General features: G+C 40.0%; 1 protein-coding gene across 4 annotated transcripts in view; it reads left to right on the top strand.

The window, feature by feature from the left end:
- Positions 1-20,400, top strand: part of nrp1a (neuropilin 1a) — a 184,108-nt gene that overhangs the window by 97,622 nt on the left and 66,086 nt on the right. For all 4 annotated transcript variants that reach the window (XM_043690622.1, XM_043690621.1, XM_043690620.1 and 1 more), the window contains exons 5-7: positions 5,083-5,238; positions 9,593-9,759; positions 19,728-19,883. In XM_043690622.1, coding sequence (XP_043546557.1) covers positions 5,083-5,238; positions 9,593-9,759; positions 19,728-19,883 — 479 coding nt within the window. The remainder of the gene's footprint in view (positions 1-5,082; positions 5,239-9,592; positions 9,760-19,727; positions 19,884-20,400) is intronic.

Raw genomic sequence — 20,400 nt, 5'->3', positions numbered from 1 at the left:
TGGGATATTTTATTTATGTGAAAGGCACTTTTTAAAAGTCATAAGGACTCTTGATTTGGAGCTGCCGGTGTTAGACTGGGGAGTACAAAGTTAAAAATCACACAACGCCAGGTTATAGTCCAACAGGTTTATTTGGAAGCACTAGCTTTCGGAGCACTGCTCCTTCATCAGGTGATTGTAGAGAATAAGATTGTAAGACACAGAATTCATAGCAACTTTTTACAGTGTAACGTAACTGAAATTACATATTGAAGCTTGCATTTCTGTAGAAACTTGATATCTGTGTCAATATGTGCAATCTTCTTGAGATCCTCTCCATTTTAAGTCAGCAGTTAGTGATGTCAATGGTAGTCATGATTTGGAGACACCAGTGTTGGACTGGGGTGTACAAAGTTAAAAATCACACAACACCAGGTTATGTGAAACAATGATTGGACCCTTTCATATTGAGAGCAGCAATGAACAGATTTCATTAGCAGTCACCACAGGATTAAGCACTTGCAGCTTCCCTTATAATGCTGGAGCAGGGCTGGGTTACATTATTTGAGTATAATTGCATGCTTTATAGCCAAGTTTGGTACCAATGGGGGTGGCCTCAACTGGGACCTTGGGTTCATGTCACACAACAGGTGACCCCGTTGCACTATACACACACACACACACACAGTCACACAAACACACACACAGATGCACAGACACAGACACTCCTACACACAGACACTCCTATACACACACACTCTGACACACACACACACACACTCCTACAGACCCATGCACTCATGCAGACCCTGTCTGATACACAAGCTCTGTCTCATACGCTCACACATACACACCCACACTCATATGTATACACGCATCTCTCACAGAATTATACCCCTTTATACTCACACTCACGCACATGCTCACACTGTCTTACAGTCACTCATGACAACCTACACACACACACACACACACACACACATATATATGTTTGTGGGGTGAATTTGTACTTGCTGAATTACATTTTATTGCATGAATCCATATAAGATTCTGCAAATCAGCATTTTAGATTAGAATCAGTCTGACCATTGTGGCACAGACAGTCTCACACAGAGTACCTCACACCTTAAATGCATTATCTGGGCTGACATGTCATCAATTGTGTGACACTATCACTTGAGAATGTAACTTCCCAAAAGTTCTGTGAGTTACATATGAAAGAATGGAAACCAACATGGTCATTCTAAAGGTGAGAGACTTAACAAACAATCCAGGTCTTTTTCAATATATAATTTCAGTTACATCATGCTGTAAACATTTACTATAAATTTTGTGTCTTATGATCTTATACTCCACAACCACCTAATGAAGGAGCAGTGCTCCAAAAACTAGTGCTTCCAAATAAATCTGTTGGACTTTAACCTGATGTTGTGTGATATTTAACTTTGTACATCCCAATCCAACACCGGCATCTCCAAATCGTTATTTGTTATGAGCGCATAATGATTGAGGAGAAATTAAAAAGAAATATATGGGATCAAGTTGCTAAGTGATGCGAATAAGCTGATAATAAGAATCATCAAAATCAGCAGAACCTCAGAAAAGCAAGATAAGCTGGGTTATTTTAATATGGAAACAAATTTGATGATTATGGTAATAATCTTGAGCTCAGCGCGCAGTCTTTCAATAAAAGTTGCAGACAATCAATGCTATGTATTGCCTGAAGAAATCTTGTCAGATGGAGCCCAAGAGTGTAATAAAACCAAATAGTTGTGACTTATATTCTGCTAGTAGTGGTGTAGGATTTCCCCACAGACTGCTGTCGTAACCTCAAATGTATAATGATGCCAGCAGTAGCTGGTTACTGGTTAGTCTAGCAGTTCTCCTAACAGTGATTTCCTGGTGTTGTTTACAGGAGTACTGCTATTCACAGGCTGGGGGATCGCTCTGTTTGGAATCTTTATGTCACATTAGTCTTAATGTAATTTTGGCTCCTCCACTGAAAACAAGATAGCATTCATTACAAACATGCTGTTGTGTGCCCTGTTTTAGTTGTTCACACAGAAAAGAGAAACTGCTCAGTATTCAAAGAAAATAATATTGAAATAATCAAGTTGACCAACTGCGTTGATAACTGTAGAAGCTAGTTAAGTATTAAGGGGCAAATGTTGACTTTGCGAGATGGTGATGGTTGATACCACACCATCAGCCTTGTTAGACGTCATGCTGATTTGATAGTTGAGCTTGTGGAGCCTTTGAAAATCAATGGGGTTAATGACTATTAAAATCCTGGACAAAGGAATGTCACATGGAACATGTAATGTGTTTGTGTGCTGGTTTTGCAAACAGCAATTTCTGTGCTTCACTGTTTCTGCTGTGGCATTTAATATTGCGTCAAATGCACCCAGCTGATTTAAGGCACAAAGTGTGCACAATCTCGCACATTACCATTCCCCATCACTGTTGAGCATTTCCTCAGTAATTCAACATGCCTTAAGTAAGCGAAAAAAAAAACATACCGGATTTACCCAAACAAGAAATTACAGTGACTTACCCTGAAATCAAGTGTTACCCAACAATCTTTAATCTAAATCTTTTTGCGTTTAAAAAAAAACTGGGAGGATTAGCATTCAAAGAGACTGTGAGATATTTTAATAAACTTTCAGGCAATGCTTTCCAAGCAGAACAGTACGTGACCAGAACTATCGGTGTTTGTTTTTTCTACAGCCTTGAATCTCCAAGGGAGCTTTGTTCTTTAGAGCTTTTCTTGGCAGTCTTCAGCAGGCAGTTCTGATGTGACATAGCTTCTCTTGGGCCTTAAGAATTACCCGCACTCTGTGTACTGATGCTGTCCTTTCCAGTGAGCATTACACTTAATAATCCTGCAGGTCAGGAAGAATCATCTCAAAGGCCATAAGCCTTTTAGTTACTTTCTCCACAGCAGACTAAACAAGAGTCATTTAGTCATTTTTGTATCCATAAATGGACAATCAAATTATGAAAAAACATTATCTAGAAAAACATTGCACCAGGGGTTATGTGCCAGCCTTATAAGTGTAATGCTTTTAAGTTTTCTCATTTCTATTTCCTGCCATATTGTTGATGTCTTTGTACTTTTGGGAGGAGTTCTGGAAATAAATGGTTATTTATAAGGTATTTGGTGATTTACTTCCCCCCCTTATGTTGTTAATTATTTTCTTCCTTCCACCATTGTTGTTTCCCTTGCTGTGCTGTTCCTCTGGTTTGTGCAGTATTTCCTGCCCCAGGAGGTTGGGCTGGTGGAGGTGATCTGCTCTCAGTCTTCTGTCAGCATCGCTCTGAACTGCCTCCTTATGTGTATATTAAAGGAGCCCCAGATTTTGTTTCTTCCACTTGTGAGGATGTCTCTTACCTCAACTGAGTCAGTCCACACTAACGACCGGGAATGTTGTTGACTGAGTGAACATGAACTTAAATTCACCCCCAGCAGTGCCATTGATGCACTACTTCAGTCACAGTGTGAAGAGAAAATGGTGTTGACTTCTCCCACTCTGCCATCACAACTTTAGGGAAGCTTCTATTAAAAGTACCAAAATATAAGAAGCCTGGAGCAGATTCCAGTTCTACAATGCATCATTGTCCTTTGTCAAACATTATTTTGCAAAATTTCAAAACTACGCAACCCCTTCCTTTTCTTGGTCTATCTTACCACCAATAAACTTGAATATTTTAAACAACAAGCCTAGTACCTTTTCGCAAATATTTCTTCCCGTATCCCACTTACTCTTTTCATCTGTGCTGCTGTGTTAATGAGTCTGTGCTTTCACTCATTTTTTCCCGGTTTAAAAATATTGGCTCTGACATTAACATCCACCCAACCCCGCCCATTTAAAATTACTTTGGACACATCAACTATTCATCCTGGATGATGATGAAAACACAGTACCATAGAAGAATATTGTTCTGCATTAAGAAAGAATTAAGAAAGATTTAACTAAATGCTTTTCTCCTCAAGAAGACTGAAAGGTGATTTTGGTAGAGTTATTTATAGTTATAAAATAATTCGGTAGGGTATACACAGAGAAAATGTGTATGTGCTGGAGAACAGAATAAAAGGTCATAAAGATAATAATGAAGATATCCAGTCAGGTACTCAGGAGAAATTACTTTACTCCCAGAGAGTGTGTTGAGTATAGCACAAACTACCATAAGGAGAAGTAGTGTTTTTTAAAATTCATTCACAGGATGAGGACATTGTTGGCTGGGCCAATATTTATTACCCATCCCTAGTTGCCCAGAGGGTAGTGTGAGGTCTGAAATCACATGTTGGCCAGACCAGTTTCCTTCCCTAAAGGGCATTAGTGTACAGGTCGTTCTGCTATAACATGCATTTTGTTAACACAAATTCACTATAACACGATTGACCAATTGGAGACAGTTTCCAAAGCGCAAACTTTAAAAGCGTATATTGGTTATAACGTAATTCTAGCCTAATTAGTTTAAATGGTACTGCTATTACACGATTTTCTTATAACTCGGGATTACACGAAAATGGAAGTACCGCGTTATAGCAGAACTGACTGTACTAGACGGGTTTTTCTGACAATCGGCAATGGTCATCATCACGCACATAATTCCAGATTTTTATTGAATTCATCTGCCCTGGTGAGATTTGAACCTGGCTCCCCAAAATATTGCCTGGATTAACATGTCAGCAAAAACACCACCAGACTGGAGGAACATAGGAATATTTCAGGTGAAGCTAGATATCTGGTCAGCATGGACGGGTTGGACCGAAGGGTCTGTTTCCGTGCTGTACATCTCTATGACTCTATAAGTGCATGACGGAGAAAGGAGGGCAGGATGTGTTGATGGAGTTAGATGCAGAGCGTGAGAGGAGGCATTTGTGGAATATAAATGCTGACATGCACCTGTTGGGCTGAATGGCTTTTTTTTGTGTGGAAGCTGCTTTTTATTTCTCTCGGCAATGAACTTATTCAGGAAAGATTGTTAACTGTGCAAATGAAAGTTGCTACTGAATGTCAAATTGCTGCAATCAAAGGTCACAAGTATAATCCAGAATGTGAACACAGGTATATCTAATGTTTTCTTTCTCCCTTTCAGTTGGTCTTCATATAGGACGTTTCTGTGGACCTTATGTTCCTGGTCATATTCGTTCACGTACTGGAATTCTGTCTTTAACGCTGCACACAGATACTGCAATCGCCAGAGATGGCTTTTCTGCAAACTATTCCATTGTCCAGAGGAATTTATCTGAAAGTAAGTAAGAATTGCTTTCCTAACATAATTTGTTTGGGTGGACTTTAAATCTGATGTTCACTGTATTGACATACTGAGTAAAATTGCATGAAAATTGTGCCATTGTAATATGCATTCTCAGAAATGTACATACAGCGTTCTTTTCAGACCAAACTAAACTGTGTCTTATCAGAAATATAGACGCCAAGGTAAAAGAAAATGCAATGCTGTTCAGAAACAATCTTTTTATTTAGCACGATCTACTGTAGTAAAATGCCCAAATACAGGAGTGTAATCAGTCGAGGTTTCATTGAATGAATGTGTGCAGGTTGTTTGATTGAGTCATTAGATTAGATTCCCTACAGTGTGGAAATAGGCCCTTCGGCCCAACCAGTCCACACCGACCCACCAAAGAGCAACCCACCCAGACCCATTTCCCTCTGACTAATGCACCCAACACTACAGGCAATTTAGCCTGGCCAATTCACCTAACCTGCCCATCTTTGGAGCACCCGGAGGAAACCCACGCAGACATGGGGAGAACGTGCAAACTCCACACAGACAGTCAACCGAGGCTGGAATCGAACCCGGGTCCCTGGCGCTGTGAGGTAGCAGTGCTAACCACTGTGCCACCGTGCCATGCATTGAATGAATGAGAGAAGCTTGAACCATTGAATTATCACGTCAACTACAGAAAGGTGTTGAGGTTAAAACTTTGAAAGTTTGCAAGAAGGAGCTAGATATAGTTCTTTGGCCTAATGGGACCAAAGGGAAGAAAGCAGGAAAAGGGCACTGAGTTGGATGATCAGCCATGATCACATTGAATGATAGTGCAGGCCTGAAGGGCCGAATAGCCTACCCCAATCTTATTCTCTACATGTCAATGAACCAGTGAAGGCAAAATTAGAGAAGTGGGTAAAAATGTAGCCCAAAGGCTGCTTATTAGGAGGATCTGAAAGGAAGTCGGAGGTGCAGAGAGGCAGCGAAGTCTAGAAAGTCTTCAATATTAGCATCAATCTTAACCCCTCCTTAGGAAACTAGGTGGATATCTTAATACATGATGTTGGGTTTCCAGATTGCTTGGGAAGCATATACAAGAGAGAGAGTTTTTATTACTGGGCTTTTCTGTTTATGTTTGTTGATGCAAGACCAATGCTAGATATTGGGTTGCAGGGAGTACTGTCGGGGACTAATGTGATGAGGCTTACCATATGTCTGTCACCATGTATTTGGGAGGGGAAGCCCGTGCTAGGTAATAGGTGTTTGGTGTGTACGGAACTGAAAGAGTGAACTGGCAACTATATAATATCTTGCCATATCCCGAGGGCAATACAAAGTAATCCAGAGCTAACAAATTAATTTTTAAAGACAGAATCCAGTATTGTTGTCTAGTAGGAAAGCATTGCAATTAATTAGCAAGTAGTAAGCTTCCATAAGCTGAGCATGAGATGAATGACCAATTACTCTTTTTTGCTGATATTCATTGAGAGAAAAATGTTAACCTACAATGAAATCTTTTGGATCTATCAGAATTTGCAGTGAGAGCCTCAGTTTACTACATCATCTACAAAATATCACCTCCTGCGACATAGCCACAGCATAACACCTTGGAGCATTTTACTGCCTTTAAGGTGCTATATGAGGGCAAGTTGTTGTTATTGCACTGATGTTTACAACAACAGTCAACGTTCATTACAGCAGCACAGTAACTGCCTGCTTTCCTTGCTTTGTCCTGCTGTTTTCCGTCTAGTGTCCCAGGGGAAAATTGACAAAAAGCCTTGTAATGTAGGCCAGATTTGACAGCAAAGGCCAGGATTCAAAGCAGAATTTTACAGGCAGAAGCAGATGAAGTTTCAGATTCTGGCAGTGTTAATTATGACTTTTATTGACCAAAAATTAAAGTGAAAGCTTTTAACACCATCAACCAGGAAGAACTGTTTCTTTTCTGACCATCAGCGACATAATGGATCATGTTGAAATGACAGAAATGGTGCAGCCATTTCTGATGTGCAAGTCCAAATATCTGACAAGTCAGCCTTTTGAAATTACATATGGTTGGCAATGATAATTTAGACATGTATCTTGAGCTGAGTCACTCTCAATATCATTAGAAGGTTTGTGTTACAGCGTCATGTGGAGTATTTTAACATTTATCCTTTAATTCTTTCTGTTTGATTTCTTTGGCACTTTTCTGATCAGAACAAAGAGCATTTTACCACGTGTGGCTACTGTGCAATATGAACGCCATCTGTTTCTGTCATTCTGTTATTCACCGTAAAACACTTCTCTGTCTCAAGGCGAAGAAAGGCATAGAAAGAATTTTTGGCAGTTGGCAATAAAGCAGGAAAGAATGTTTCTGGGGAAGTATAACATTAGCAGTGAAAAGACTGGGAGATGGAAAGCCAGCATCAGTGCTGGCAATATTGTGTGTGCCCAGATTACTGCTTAAAGCTGCAATATTCCTTTTCTCAGGAGCTGCTGTCAGTTCCAGAGGTAATCTCAGATATGCCAAGGCAGACAATAATCTCTGTAAACAAAGATTTGATATATGCATGAAGAAAAGAGCATTTTTTTCTGACACTTAAGCCAACATCTGGGTCTTATTCATTATTTCTGAGGAAAATATTACCGTACTTCTAAAGGGATTAAGCAGTGTTTTTTAAAAAAACCTGAAGGCTCAGTTCATAAAGGATTGATCCAAAAGGATTTGAGTTTAGTCTCCAGTATCTGTTGCCTGAAAGAGAAACAGAAAATGCTCAAGATATTTAGCAGGTCTGGCACAATTTGTATGGGAGAGAGAGAGAGAGGCAGAGTTAACAGCTTGGATTTTCATTGAGTCAGGATGACATTGGAGCCCTTTAACAATCAACAGGTCCTGATTCCGTAAACCTTAACTCCATGCCTGGATTTTGTGATTACTGAGAGTGCGTAAGACTATATGACCATAAAACATAAGAGCATAAATTAAGCCATTCAGCCCATTGCGTCTGCTCCACCCCATTCAATCATGGCTGATAAGTTTCTCAATCCCATTCTCCTGCTCTCTCCCTATAATCCTTGATCGCCTTGGTACTCAAGAACTTATCTATCTCAGTCTTAAATATACTTAGTTACCTGGCCTGCATAGCCTTTTGAGGCAATGAATTCCACAGATTCACCATTCTCTGGCTGAAGCAGCTTCTCCTTATCTCTGTCCTAAAAGGTCTTCTCCTTATCTCTGTCCTAAAAGGTCTTCCCTTTACTCTAAGGCTGTGCCCTTGAGTCCTAGTCTCTCCTACCAATGGAGACATCTTTCCAACATCTACTCTATTTAGCCCATTCAGTATTCTATAAGTTTCAATTAGATTCTCCCTCATCCTTCCAAATCCATCGAGTATAAACCCAGAGTCTTCAAATGTTTCTCATATGTTAAGCTTTTCATTCCTGGGACATTCTTGTGAACTTCCTCTGAACACACTCCAGGGGCCCACTTCCTGAGATATGGGGCCCAAAACTGCACTCAATACTCCAAATATGGTCTGGCCAGAGCCTTATAGAGCCTCAGAAGTACATCCCTCCTTTTATATTCACACCCTTCCAAAATAAATGCCATCATTGCATTTGCCTTCCTAACTACTGACTCAACCTGCAAGTTTACCTTGAGAGAACTCCCAAGTCTTTTTGCAATTCAGATTTCTGAATTTTCTCCCCATGTGTCTTTTGGGGTGTGAGACTAGATCCACATCAGACATGCATCAATATGGATTTCACTAGTCTCCTCATTTCCCCTCCCCCCTTCCTTATCCCAGTTCCAACCTTTCAACTCAGCACCGACCTCAGGACCTGCCCTACCTGTCCATCATCCTTCCCATCTGTCTGCTCCACCCTCCTCTCCGACCTATCACCATTATCACCATCTCCATCTATCTATTGCACTGTCAGCTACCTTCCCTCCAGCTCCACTCCCCTCCCATTTATCTCACCACATTACTCCTGATGAAGGGCTTATGCCTGAAATGTCGATTCTCCTGTTCCTCGGATGCTGCCTGACCTGCTGTACTTTTCCAGCACCACACTCTAGACTCACATCAGACACTCCAACCAGCTGACTCATTGTGGATTGCTTGGCGATTTTTATGGACTCAGCTTTCAAAGGACTCCTGGTTTAAGGTACCTCAGGTACCCACCAGACCCGTTGAGTTTTTCCAAAGTTTGATGTTAACTCGGTCAGTACTAGCTGTGATACCACTGTGTCCCTGAGCTAAACAAGTCAAAGTCATCCCAAGATTATCTAGAACTATGATTTTGCTGGCTCATTAAAAGTGATATCTTATTTGTTTCACTTGGAAGGTGCAATTAAATATTTTATATTATTGTGCTTTTTTTGTTAATCCAGATGTTTACTGTAATGAATCACTCGGCATGGAATCGGGCAAGATTCATGCAGATCAAATTATGAGTTCCAGCAATTATAATTTCAACTGGTCTCCAGAAAGATCAAGACTAAATTACCCCGAAAATGCATGGACACCATCTTCGGATTCCAGCAAGGAATGGATACAGGTAAGCACAGTGATGGAATTGCGTTTTCCACTGAATGTCATTCGGTAAATTAATATCATTATCCTTATCCTCGCCCCTGAAAGCTTGTGATCGAGGAGAATGGTCAACTTTGGACTGCAGAGTAAATCATGTTTCTTCAGTCTAAACATCGAACCAATCAGCTGGTAATTTTCTTCTTGTAGCAGACATGAAACTAGGGGCAGCCACTAACATAAGGTGGAACTTTATGAGGAGTTTTATTGCTTGGCTCCCCAGTCCTGTTAAAAAAGTTGCTGGGGAACTGACTGACATAAAGAATGGTAGCAATAACCCATTGCTGACAACCTAAATGAGAGGTGAAAATGGGACTTCAGCCCCTCTGATGGACTGGCTGCTGTAACTGTCCCAGCACTGCCAGTTCTCAATAGTGGCTGCCTCTGGGACTGTAAGGAATACCTGTGATGAGGAGGAAGGAAGTCAGTCCAAGGTTTTGGACGGGGAGAGCTATAAGAGCCTTTTGGTTGGGGATGGGAAGTTGAGGGGGTTGGAGCATGTAACTGAAAGTCTTTTTCAACACTGTAAACTTTTGCTATAAATTCCATCTTACGATCTTACACTCCACAACCACATGCTGAAGGAGCAGCACTCCAAAAGCTAGTGCTTCCAAAGAAACCTGTTGGACTATAATCTGGTGTTGTGTGATTTTTAACTTTGTCCAACCCAGTCCAATACCAGCATCTCCAAATCGGGACTAGTTTAGTTTGGAAAACCTGGTTAACATGGATGAATTGGACCGAAGGGTCTGTTTCCGTGCTGTATAACTCCATAAGTGGGGTCTTTCCGTGGTAAGTGGTATTTACATTCCAAATCAGAGAGATTAGGTGGATTTCTTGTTAACAAAGGAGCAGCTGAAAGGATATGAGAATCGGTTGAGTAAATGTAAATAAAATTATTGGCTGGTGTACAAGGTAAACAGCATTCAAACTAGCTGGCCAAATCACATGTCCAGGTTATAACTTGAAGTGCAAAGCTATGTAGATTGTAAACTAACTACTTCCAAAGGTAGCTGTTGGCCTACATGAATATAGAGCAGGGAGGGAGCCAGTGTAGTCTCTGTGAAGCTACTTTTCAGTGACACATTGTGGTGAACAGCAGCTGTAATGAGCTTGAGGCCTGAGGTGAATTAACAAGTTTTATTGCTTAGATTTGAATGTGATTATACGTACATGACAAGCACAGTTAGAGGATGAACTACTAATAGTTTTTTTTAATAAATTGCGCAGTAAAGAGGAATCCAAAAGATAATAGGCGATAACGTAATATCTTTCTGCCTTTGCTGAAGAACAAACGTTTATTTCCACTGGGAATTTTTTTGTCTAAAAAGTCTTACGTTTGACAGAGAAAAGCTGACATGTTGCTGTGAAGTTTCCAGATATCAGTATCATAGCACAGTGAGGGTGAAGTTCCTTACTGCAAGGGTTCTACCAGTTATCTGCCCTAACTTGATGGCATTGCCACTGAAATTCCAGAACAATGGTGTAGACACTCTTACAGTCATTTTCCTAGGGTTTCTCTAGCTTCAACATTGAGGTAATACAGTATTGGTTAATCAGGAGAACAGCCCTGAAAATTCACACCTAATGTGTGTGAATGGCAGGGAATCTCATTTGTAGATAACATAGCAGGAATGAGTGACACCATCACTTTAGTCATTGTAGCCTGGCTTCAGTTACATTTTAATAATCGTTGAAATTATATATATTTGAAAAAAAGGATTGGATCGATTCACAATTTCTTTTAACAGTTTGGTGTTCAATGTGCCGGGCCAGCAGTGAAGGCTTTGTTAGAGGCTGCTGTTAGACTGAGCCTGAAATCCAGCCTGTTCTGAATCAACCCTTTAATCATTCTGCAATAGCTTTGATATCATAAATAGTGCAAATCTCAGAAATAGTCTCCCTGTGAATAGCTTGGTCATTTTTTACATTGTACCAAGCAATTTCACAGAGGAAAATAGATGTATTTTTTTCTTTATAAATATCTCAAAGAATCATAATAGTCATAATGCCGCAGCCAGGTCTAATGCCCAGAACAAATCATCTGTCAGAGTAAGAGGTCCCACATCTGGTTTTAGTCTAAGGTGCAATTCAGCTTTTTGTATTGACTTTATAATTTAAACCACCATTATTATTAATCCTTTACTGGGGGCCCAAGGAAAGGTAAACATAAAATTCATTGCAGAATTATTGTACATTAATTTTAATTTGACATGCTAGAGGACTATCATTTCTTTGCAAAAACAACATGGATGTGGTATTCCATAAACCTGACTTTCTAATTTGTTACACCTTTTCTCATTTCTCATGTGAAAAACACGCAGTTGTGGGATTGCAGTTTACCATCTGCACCAACACTGTTTAAAGGGATACTCACTTGATGAAAAACTGTTTGCCATCTCTTTAAAATTTGTCTACAAATGCACAGATAATTGTCTAATGGTTACAGCACAGATGGAGGTCATCGGGGCAGTCACATTCATGCCAGCTCTCTCTCCACTGTTTCCTCACAAACGTTTTAACATCAGATGCTTATCCAATACATTCTTGAAAAACACATAATTGACTCGCCCTCCATCATCATACCAGGCACTACATTCCAGATCTTATCCATTAGAATAAGGAACAGGATTCCTGTGCCAGCTTTTGTTCTTTTGACAATCACCCTGACTCTCTGTCGCCTGGTTCTCACTTCCCCTGCCAATAGAAGTGGTTTCTCCCAGTCAGTGCAGCTTAGATCATCGTGATTTTGAATGCCGCCATCAAATTTCATCCCTATCTTATCCAACAGAATAGAGCCAGCCACTCCCAGCTGTGGTGTAACCTCAGTCTCTCATTCCGTTTTGATAAAACGTTTTGGGATCCTCTCTAAAACCTTTGTGGCTGTCTTCAAGTGTGGTGGCTCAGAAATGTTGACAGTCAAAGTGTTTCACAAATGTTCACCCTTGCTTCTTTCTTGCATTTGCGTCCTGTGCCTTGATTCATAAAGCCCAGAATCCCCTCTGAGCATTCTACCCTGCCACCTTTGATGATTGTGTACAGATAAATCCACTGATGTAATCACATAGATCATTGCTGGAAAGAGTAGCATGTGCTGGTCTTGAGAAGATGGGCTTATGATACCTTCTGGAACTCTGTAGTCCGTTGGCTGAACATATACTTTAATGCTGTTTGAGAGTAGAGGTTTGACCCAGTGACAATGTAATATCATCCTGAAACATCTTCCAAAAGTCCTCACTCCTTTTATTCACACACCTCTTCATGAATACTGTGTCCTTTTAATATAAGTAATCAATAAATATAAAACAGCATATCCAATTTATCTAATCCTTTCATCTGATAAAATCTTAAAAGAGACCACCTTCCTTTTATCAGCCTGCCTTGCTACATTTGAAGAAATAAATGTCTCTAAATGTGTGCGACAAATGCAATTTTCTACTTAAAGGATTTTTTTTTAGAAATGCATCAATGCTTTGGAGCTTCAAAGATGTAAGCTGGTGCTGGGAAATGGAGAATTCTGGTAGTGCATTGATCAGAAGCAATATGATCTTTCACTAATAATGGTGCTAGAGGAGTAAAGAAATCATCTTAGAAAGGTTTTACACAACAGAGTTTAAAATCTTCCAACTTCCTTTTGCCTACCTGGCACCTATGTGCTTTTTAAACTTGGTCATTATCTACTGTAAGTTAGCATTTAGTTTCAATGTTATTGAAATAAAACAGGACTTCCATTGGCATTTGAGGCAATGGGAAAGCTTTGAGCAGGACAAGTTTGGTACCTATTCCATCAGTACTAAGTTAATTTAGAGAATGCTACTTAGAATATGATAAAGTTCAAAATCACAAAACACCAGGTTATAGTCCAAAAGGTTTGTTTGGAAGCACTAGCTTTCGGAGCACTGCTCCTTCATTCGGTGGTTGTTTTTTTTAATATATTTATTGATTACTTATATTGAAAGGACACAGTGTTCATGAAAAGGTGTGTGAATAACAGGGAAGGTGAAGACCTTTGGAAGATGTTTCAAGTTGATGTTACATTGTCACTGGATCAAAATTCTACAACCACATGATGAAGGAGCAGCGCTTTGAAAGCTAGTGCGTCCAAATAAACCTGTTGGACTGTAACCTGGTGTTGTGTGATTTTTAACTTTGTACACGCAAGTCGAACACTGGCATCTCCAAATCAGAGAATATGATAGGGACCTTACACCTATTTTTGGTTGCCACCCAAAATACCTGCAAGGCTACCCACATCAACCTCACATTAGATTCGGAAACGTAGCTGCTGTGGAATTGTCTTTTCTTCTTTAGTTTTCTTCCCAGAAATAGGTGCAGCAACTACTCCAACATATTTAGATACCTTTCTTTTGAAGTGGACCATTACAAAACTATTTGGGATAACGTGCAAGGCTCTTTGGACTGGACCTTTCTGGAATTCTTTGACAGAATTTATTCAAACATCGATTTCTGGCTTGTGATAAGTGAAAGATAAAGACCAATGTTAAGAGTTTGCTATCTGATAGCTTCTATAACTAGGCTGCACTAAAGGAACACCAGATCTTTAGATCTTTAAGGATTGTGAACCCGACATGTGCAGGAATTTGGTACAGCTGGAGAGCTTTCAGACAGCAGGATGCTGGATGTTTGAGGAAATCCCAAGTTGATATATTCTGACATCCAGATGAATCTTGTTTCCTACATCACTGGAATTTTGAATGAAGTAAACTTTCCCAGTTATCCCTTTTCACGATAGAGCTACAGCACATAATAGCTTTTCATACTTTGCAAGCAATTTTCATTTATCATGCAGGGATCAGTGCTGTGTCCCCTGTTGTTTGTCATTTATATAAATGATTTGGATGAGAATTTAGGAAGAATGGTTAGTAAGTTGACGGATGACGATCGGTGGCATAGTGGACAATGAAGAAGGTTGTCTAAGATTACAAAGGGAGTCTGATCATTTGGGACAATGGGCTGAGGAGTTTTAGAAGGCATTTAATTGGGATAAACTCGAGGTATTGCATTTTGGTAAAGCAAACAAGGGCAAGACTTACACAGTTAATGTGAGAGCCCTAGTGTTGTTGAATAAAGAGACCCAGGTGTTTAGGTACATACTTCTTTGAAAGTTGTGTCACATGTACACAGGGTGGTTAAGAAATTGTTTAGTGAGCTTGCCTTCATTACTCAGACCATTGAGTATAAGTGTTTGGACTTCATGCTAAGGTTGTACAGGACGTTGCTGAATCCGCTTTCGGAGTACTGTGTACAGTTGTGGTCACCCTGCTATAGGAAGAACATTATTAAATTGGAGAGGGTTCAGGAAAGATTTACCAGAATGTTATTTGGACCAGATTGCTTGCATTATAAGGAGAGGCTGAATAGATTGGGATTTTTTTCAAGCATAGGAGGTTGAGGGGTGACCTTATGAGGTTTATAAAATCATGAGGGGTATAGATAAGGTGAATAGCAAAGGTCTTTTCCCTAGAGTAGGGGAGTTCAAAACGTAAGTTTAAGGTGACAGGGGAAAGATTTCAAAGGGACCTGAGGGTCAACTTTTTCCACACAGAGGGTGGTTCTTACTTGAAATGAACTGCCAGAGGAATTGATGAATACAGGTACAGTTACAATGTTTAAAAGACATTTGGACAGGTACCTGAATAGGAAAGGTTCAGAGGGAAATGGATCAAATACAGGCAAATGGGACTCATTTAGTTTGGGAAACTTGGTCAGCAAGGACGAGTTGGATCGAAGGATCTGTTTCCTTGCTGTATGACTTTATGTATGCTGATTCAGGTGGGTGTGAATTTAAACCTTTAAAGAATACCTTTAAAGAGTCAGGTACACTTTATTCTTCTTTCCCTCACGTTTGGAAGAACACACAGATCTCACTAAGCAAAACCATGTCACCATCTCTTCAATAAGGCTACTTGCAAATTACTTGTTGGGAAATGGACAGGAACAGACTGTTGATTGAGCACTTGCTGATGTCCATCTTTTATAGCCAAAGTCAGAGGTTTTTACCATTCTCACTGACGATGGTGCTGTTGTAAGTGTGGAGAATCACAGATATGAGCCCACAGTGTAACACATTGCCGTGTGATTGAAAATGTGATCCAAGCTATCTATGTTTCAAAAACATGACAATAATGGAGACAGTTTGGAGTTCTTCATGGCACATTAACTACAGAAATATCGAGTCATAGAGATGTACAGCATGGAAATAGATGCTTCAATCCAACTCGGCCATGCCGACCAGATATCCTAAACTAATCTAGTCCCGCATGCCTGCACTTTGCGCATATCCCTCTAAACCCTTCCTATTCATATACCCATCCAAATGCCTTTTAAATGTTGTAATTGTTCCAACCTCCACCACTTCCTCTGGCAGCTCAATCCATACATGGAATTATAGAGGTAAAAGTTTACTTCATACTAAATTGGTTTAAGTTTCAGTATGAAAGGCCCAGAAAGCTGATGTAATCCCAGCCCATTGAGACCAGTGCAGAACTTTGGACTTCCTTTGGCTTGACTAAACTATTAGGCAGTACAATGCATCATTGAAATGCCACTGTTTGGGAAGCTCTTTCTTGGTTGAAGGAATTGAGAAAAACTGAGAGAAATATAATTTATTAGAAGTAGGTTAAAAGACCCCATAAAAATAAAACCGAAAAATTATACATCAGAGTCCATTCAGCCCATATATCTTTTCCCCTTAGCAAATGTTTCCTTTTCACATATATAACAAACTATTTTTCAAAATTATCACTGACTGTTTTAAGGCAGCGCATTGCAAATTGTAGCTGCTTACTTAGTTTAAAATGTTCTCATTTCACCCTTTTTGTACCCATTGCTGTTGCTTTGGATCATTGCCTGATCAAGGGACCTGACACCGGGCAGATGATAGGTGGTTTAAAGCCTGCCTTTGCTGCTGAATTCCACCCCCCCCCACTTCCCTCCCCCTCCTGCCCCGTATAATACACGCACAGCTAGTGCTGTGCACCATTACCCATCTATGCCAGTGTCTGTGCGTGATTCTGGACCCTAGGTATGGGCAAGTGCTGGTAGTGACTGCTGCCAAGAAATTAAGTGTTGTCGACTTCTGATTATGAGCTATCGCCCAATCAAACGAGTGGGAACTCTGTCGCAGGGTCCTTGAACCTGGGCCTGCCCCTGCCCACTTCAATGTGGACCTTCCTAAAAATGTGACATGGGGCTCTCACCATTTCCCCTTAAATACCACCTAATATTTTTGCTAATTAATTAATAGAATGTGGGCTTCGCTGGCAAGGCTGATATTTATTGTCACCCCTGACTGCCTAGAGGGCAGATGAGACTTAACCACATTGCTGTGGGTCTGGAGCCACATGTCAGTCAGGCCAGGTAACAATGGTGGTTTGCCTTCCCCAAAGGGATTAGTGAACCAGATAGGTTTTTCCCTCCTGACAATTGGCAGTGGTTTCATGGTCATCATTAGACTCTTAATTCCTGATTTGTATTACATTCCACCAGGTGCTATAGCAGGATTTGAACCTAGGCCTCCAGAGCCACTGGGCCATTACCTCCCCTTGATATATTGATCACCTCTCCAGTGTTTATATTTCAACTCCACTCACCTCTGCCACTAAAGCCACTTTTCACGATCAACATGCTACAGCTGTACTTCCTACAGAATGTCCTGTGGCAATTTGCAAAGATTATTCAGCACCTCCCAGTCCCAAGGCATCTACCACTGAAAGCAGCAAGAGTGTCAGGCTACTAGGAACACCATTAGCTGCCTCTCCCTCTCTGTACAAACACCATCATGACTTAAGCACATATTGCCAGCCCTTCAACATTATCAGATCTTGTTCCTGGAATTCCCTAGCTTGGAAGTAGCACTGGCACAAGGATTTGTCACAATTCCATGTGATGGTCCGTCACCAATTTCTCAAGAGTATGGAGGTACCAGTCTTGAGGTTCAGCTCTGTTGGCCACACCTTTCTTCACAAGATCAAAAGAAAAATACCTGTTTCAGAGGTCACATATAGAGATTGAAATACCATGTTGCAAACAGTGCAGAAGGTAGTGTGCATGCTTGGGAATAAAAAGACGTCATGGTTTCCAAGACATCAGAGCAGCATTGGAGTCTTCAAGCTGGGCAAATGCTGTAAGTATTCCCCTGCTGAGGTGTTAACTCCACTTTCATCCACCCACTGGATGTCTGCTTTGTTCCTCATTATCTGATCAATAAGTAGACAGACAGCTTGAGGACAAATTGCTTTGATATATGCAACTCCAATTTGTTGCATTTTGGATTGGCAAAAATGGGTCAGAAGTCAAAGAGGAGCCTGTGATCTATTCATCCACCCACCCAGCTGAAGAAATAATGCAGTTGTATATTTGGCTGCAATTTTTAACAGTTAACAACACAATATCAGAGATTCAGATATACTAAAAGAGATACATTCCTTCATCAATTTAATTCTCTCATATGAACTTCCCCATTTTAATTTTGTGACCTGCTTTTGAACAGGTGAAAGGTCTAAAGTTAAACCACACCAAGAAAACACAACCTGAAAAAAGGAAATCTTGCAAAAATTAAAAAGCAAAACAGAGGTCTGCTCATACCTGAGTGACTATATAAAAGTTAGCTGCCATGTGGCGCCACTATATAAAAAAGCTTTTGCTACAGTATCTACTGTGTCAAAGTGATGGATTATCCACTTGGCTTAACCATAAATATCTTTATTAGTTCCTATTGTATTGCACTTACATTTCTGTTCCCCTGCTTTACAAAAATTGAGATCCAAAGAAAACCTTGCCTCTTTCTGTGTGTTGTATTTTGGGCTGTGTGCCTTTATGCAATCCAGTCGATCAACAGTATGTCGCAACTTGAACCCTGCAAAGGAAAGGAATCAGTAGCATTTTTGTTTCATTTCCCTTATATGTGAATCCAAATGATGACCAGATGTGTGACTTACACAACTTAGCTGTAAGCATGGACTCCCACTAAACTCCTCCACAGGCCAAATTCAATCTGCATTTTTCTAACACTATTTTAATTAGAACTTTGTGTTGAATCATATGTTTCAGGCATGTGAAAGGCAAATGAAGTGTAGAACAGTGACTAAAAGCAAATAAAAACTTTACAGCGCAGTTCTGCAAATGTGTTGATGCCCTTGTACCTACACTGCAATACGAAAGTCACGTTTTTATTTCCCATGCCCTTTGCTTGAGCTATCTATGATCACGATCCACTTTATGGTTCTTCCCCTACCTCAAGGGGAGCTAATTAGGACTAGGCTTCTCTGTAGCAATTGTTATTATTGGAGTTTATTTGCCCATCTGCTTAAATAAGTCTTTTAATTCAAAAGAGACAGATGTGAAGCGAGATTACTTCAATAGTGGCTTTTCTAGCTAAACTATTGGAATGTCCCTTTCCTTTTGAGTTTATGAGCTTCTTGCATCAATAGATGAACAAGACAACATGCTAGGAGGTAAGTTTCAGTCTAGCTGAAAAGCTCAAATGACCTCCTTGCTTATATAATTGGGGAAGGTTTAACCCACGAGACATTAATGTCCATTCAGACAAAATTCTTGGAGCACCCTCAGAACTGACAAACATGGAAACAGTGAATTCATAAATAAATAAACCCAGGGTCGCAGTGTATAAACCATACCATTACAGAAATCTGAACTGCACATACACTTTTCCAGCAGCTCACTGCGTATTTGACCATTGTATGCATGCTGCAGCAAGCATACACAAGGAATGAATTCTTATTTCTGAACTGCCAGACAGTTCTGTTTTAATATTTAAAATTTAATTGAAACATTAATGAGAGCTGGCACCTTATTAATAAGTTTCTTCACCAGATGACTAGTACTGTTGTGTGATGTAACACATTACATTAATCTCCCTAACAAGCTCTGACTGACTGCATTTCAATGCTGCAGGTGGACCTGGGTTTCTTGCAACACGTTTCTGCCATAGCAACGCAAGGTGCTATCTCCAAAGAAACTCAGCGGATGTATTTCATCAAAACCTACAAAGTGGATGTGAGCTCCAATGGCGAAGACTGGATAACTGTGAAAGAACGGGGTAAACAAAAGGTATTTTGTTTCAAGCAAACGTACGTTGCAAATATGTCAACAAAAGTACTCTTTTGGGAATGAAATGCATGATTTGATTTGTTATTTGATTTGTTTTTTACTTGACAATCCTTTAACTTCAGAAGACACTTATGATTTTTTTGTTCTTATCTGTGAAGGGAACATGCATTGCTGCTCCTTTAAGTCCTAAATTAAAGCTATCCTCCAAAGATAGAAAAGTCCAATAAATCTGACCTACAAAACTAAAATTCTTCAGATTCCCATGTTGGAAAGGATCATATATTGAAACTAAACAAGCAGAAAAGATCAGTCAAATGTGCAAGCTTTTTTTGAGCTAATGGTATATGAATAAAGGACTTGCATGAAGCAAGTGGATTAAGTTTCCTCACTAGTCCTTCCCTTGATAGCGTAGACCTAATGTTCTAAGCACAATTATGCATGGTTGAATGGCTGCATTTTTATGATTTATGGCGGCTGTATTCTCTTATACTATGCAGTTTGAGACAGAAGGTATATG

This window comes from Chiloscyllium plagiosum, chromosome 5 (genome assembly GCF_004010195.1).
Source record: "Chiloscyllium plagiosum isolate BGI_BamShark_2017 chromosome 5, ASM401019v2, whole genome shotgun sequence".
Taxonomy (NCBI): Eukaryota; Metazoa; Chordata; class Chondrichthyes; order Orectolobiformes; family Hemiscylliidae; genus Chiloscyllium; species Chiloscyllium plagiosum.
Note: the sequence above shows the minus strand (reverse complement) of the source record. Positions and strands in the feature narration are given on the sequence as shown.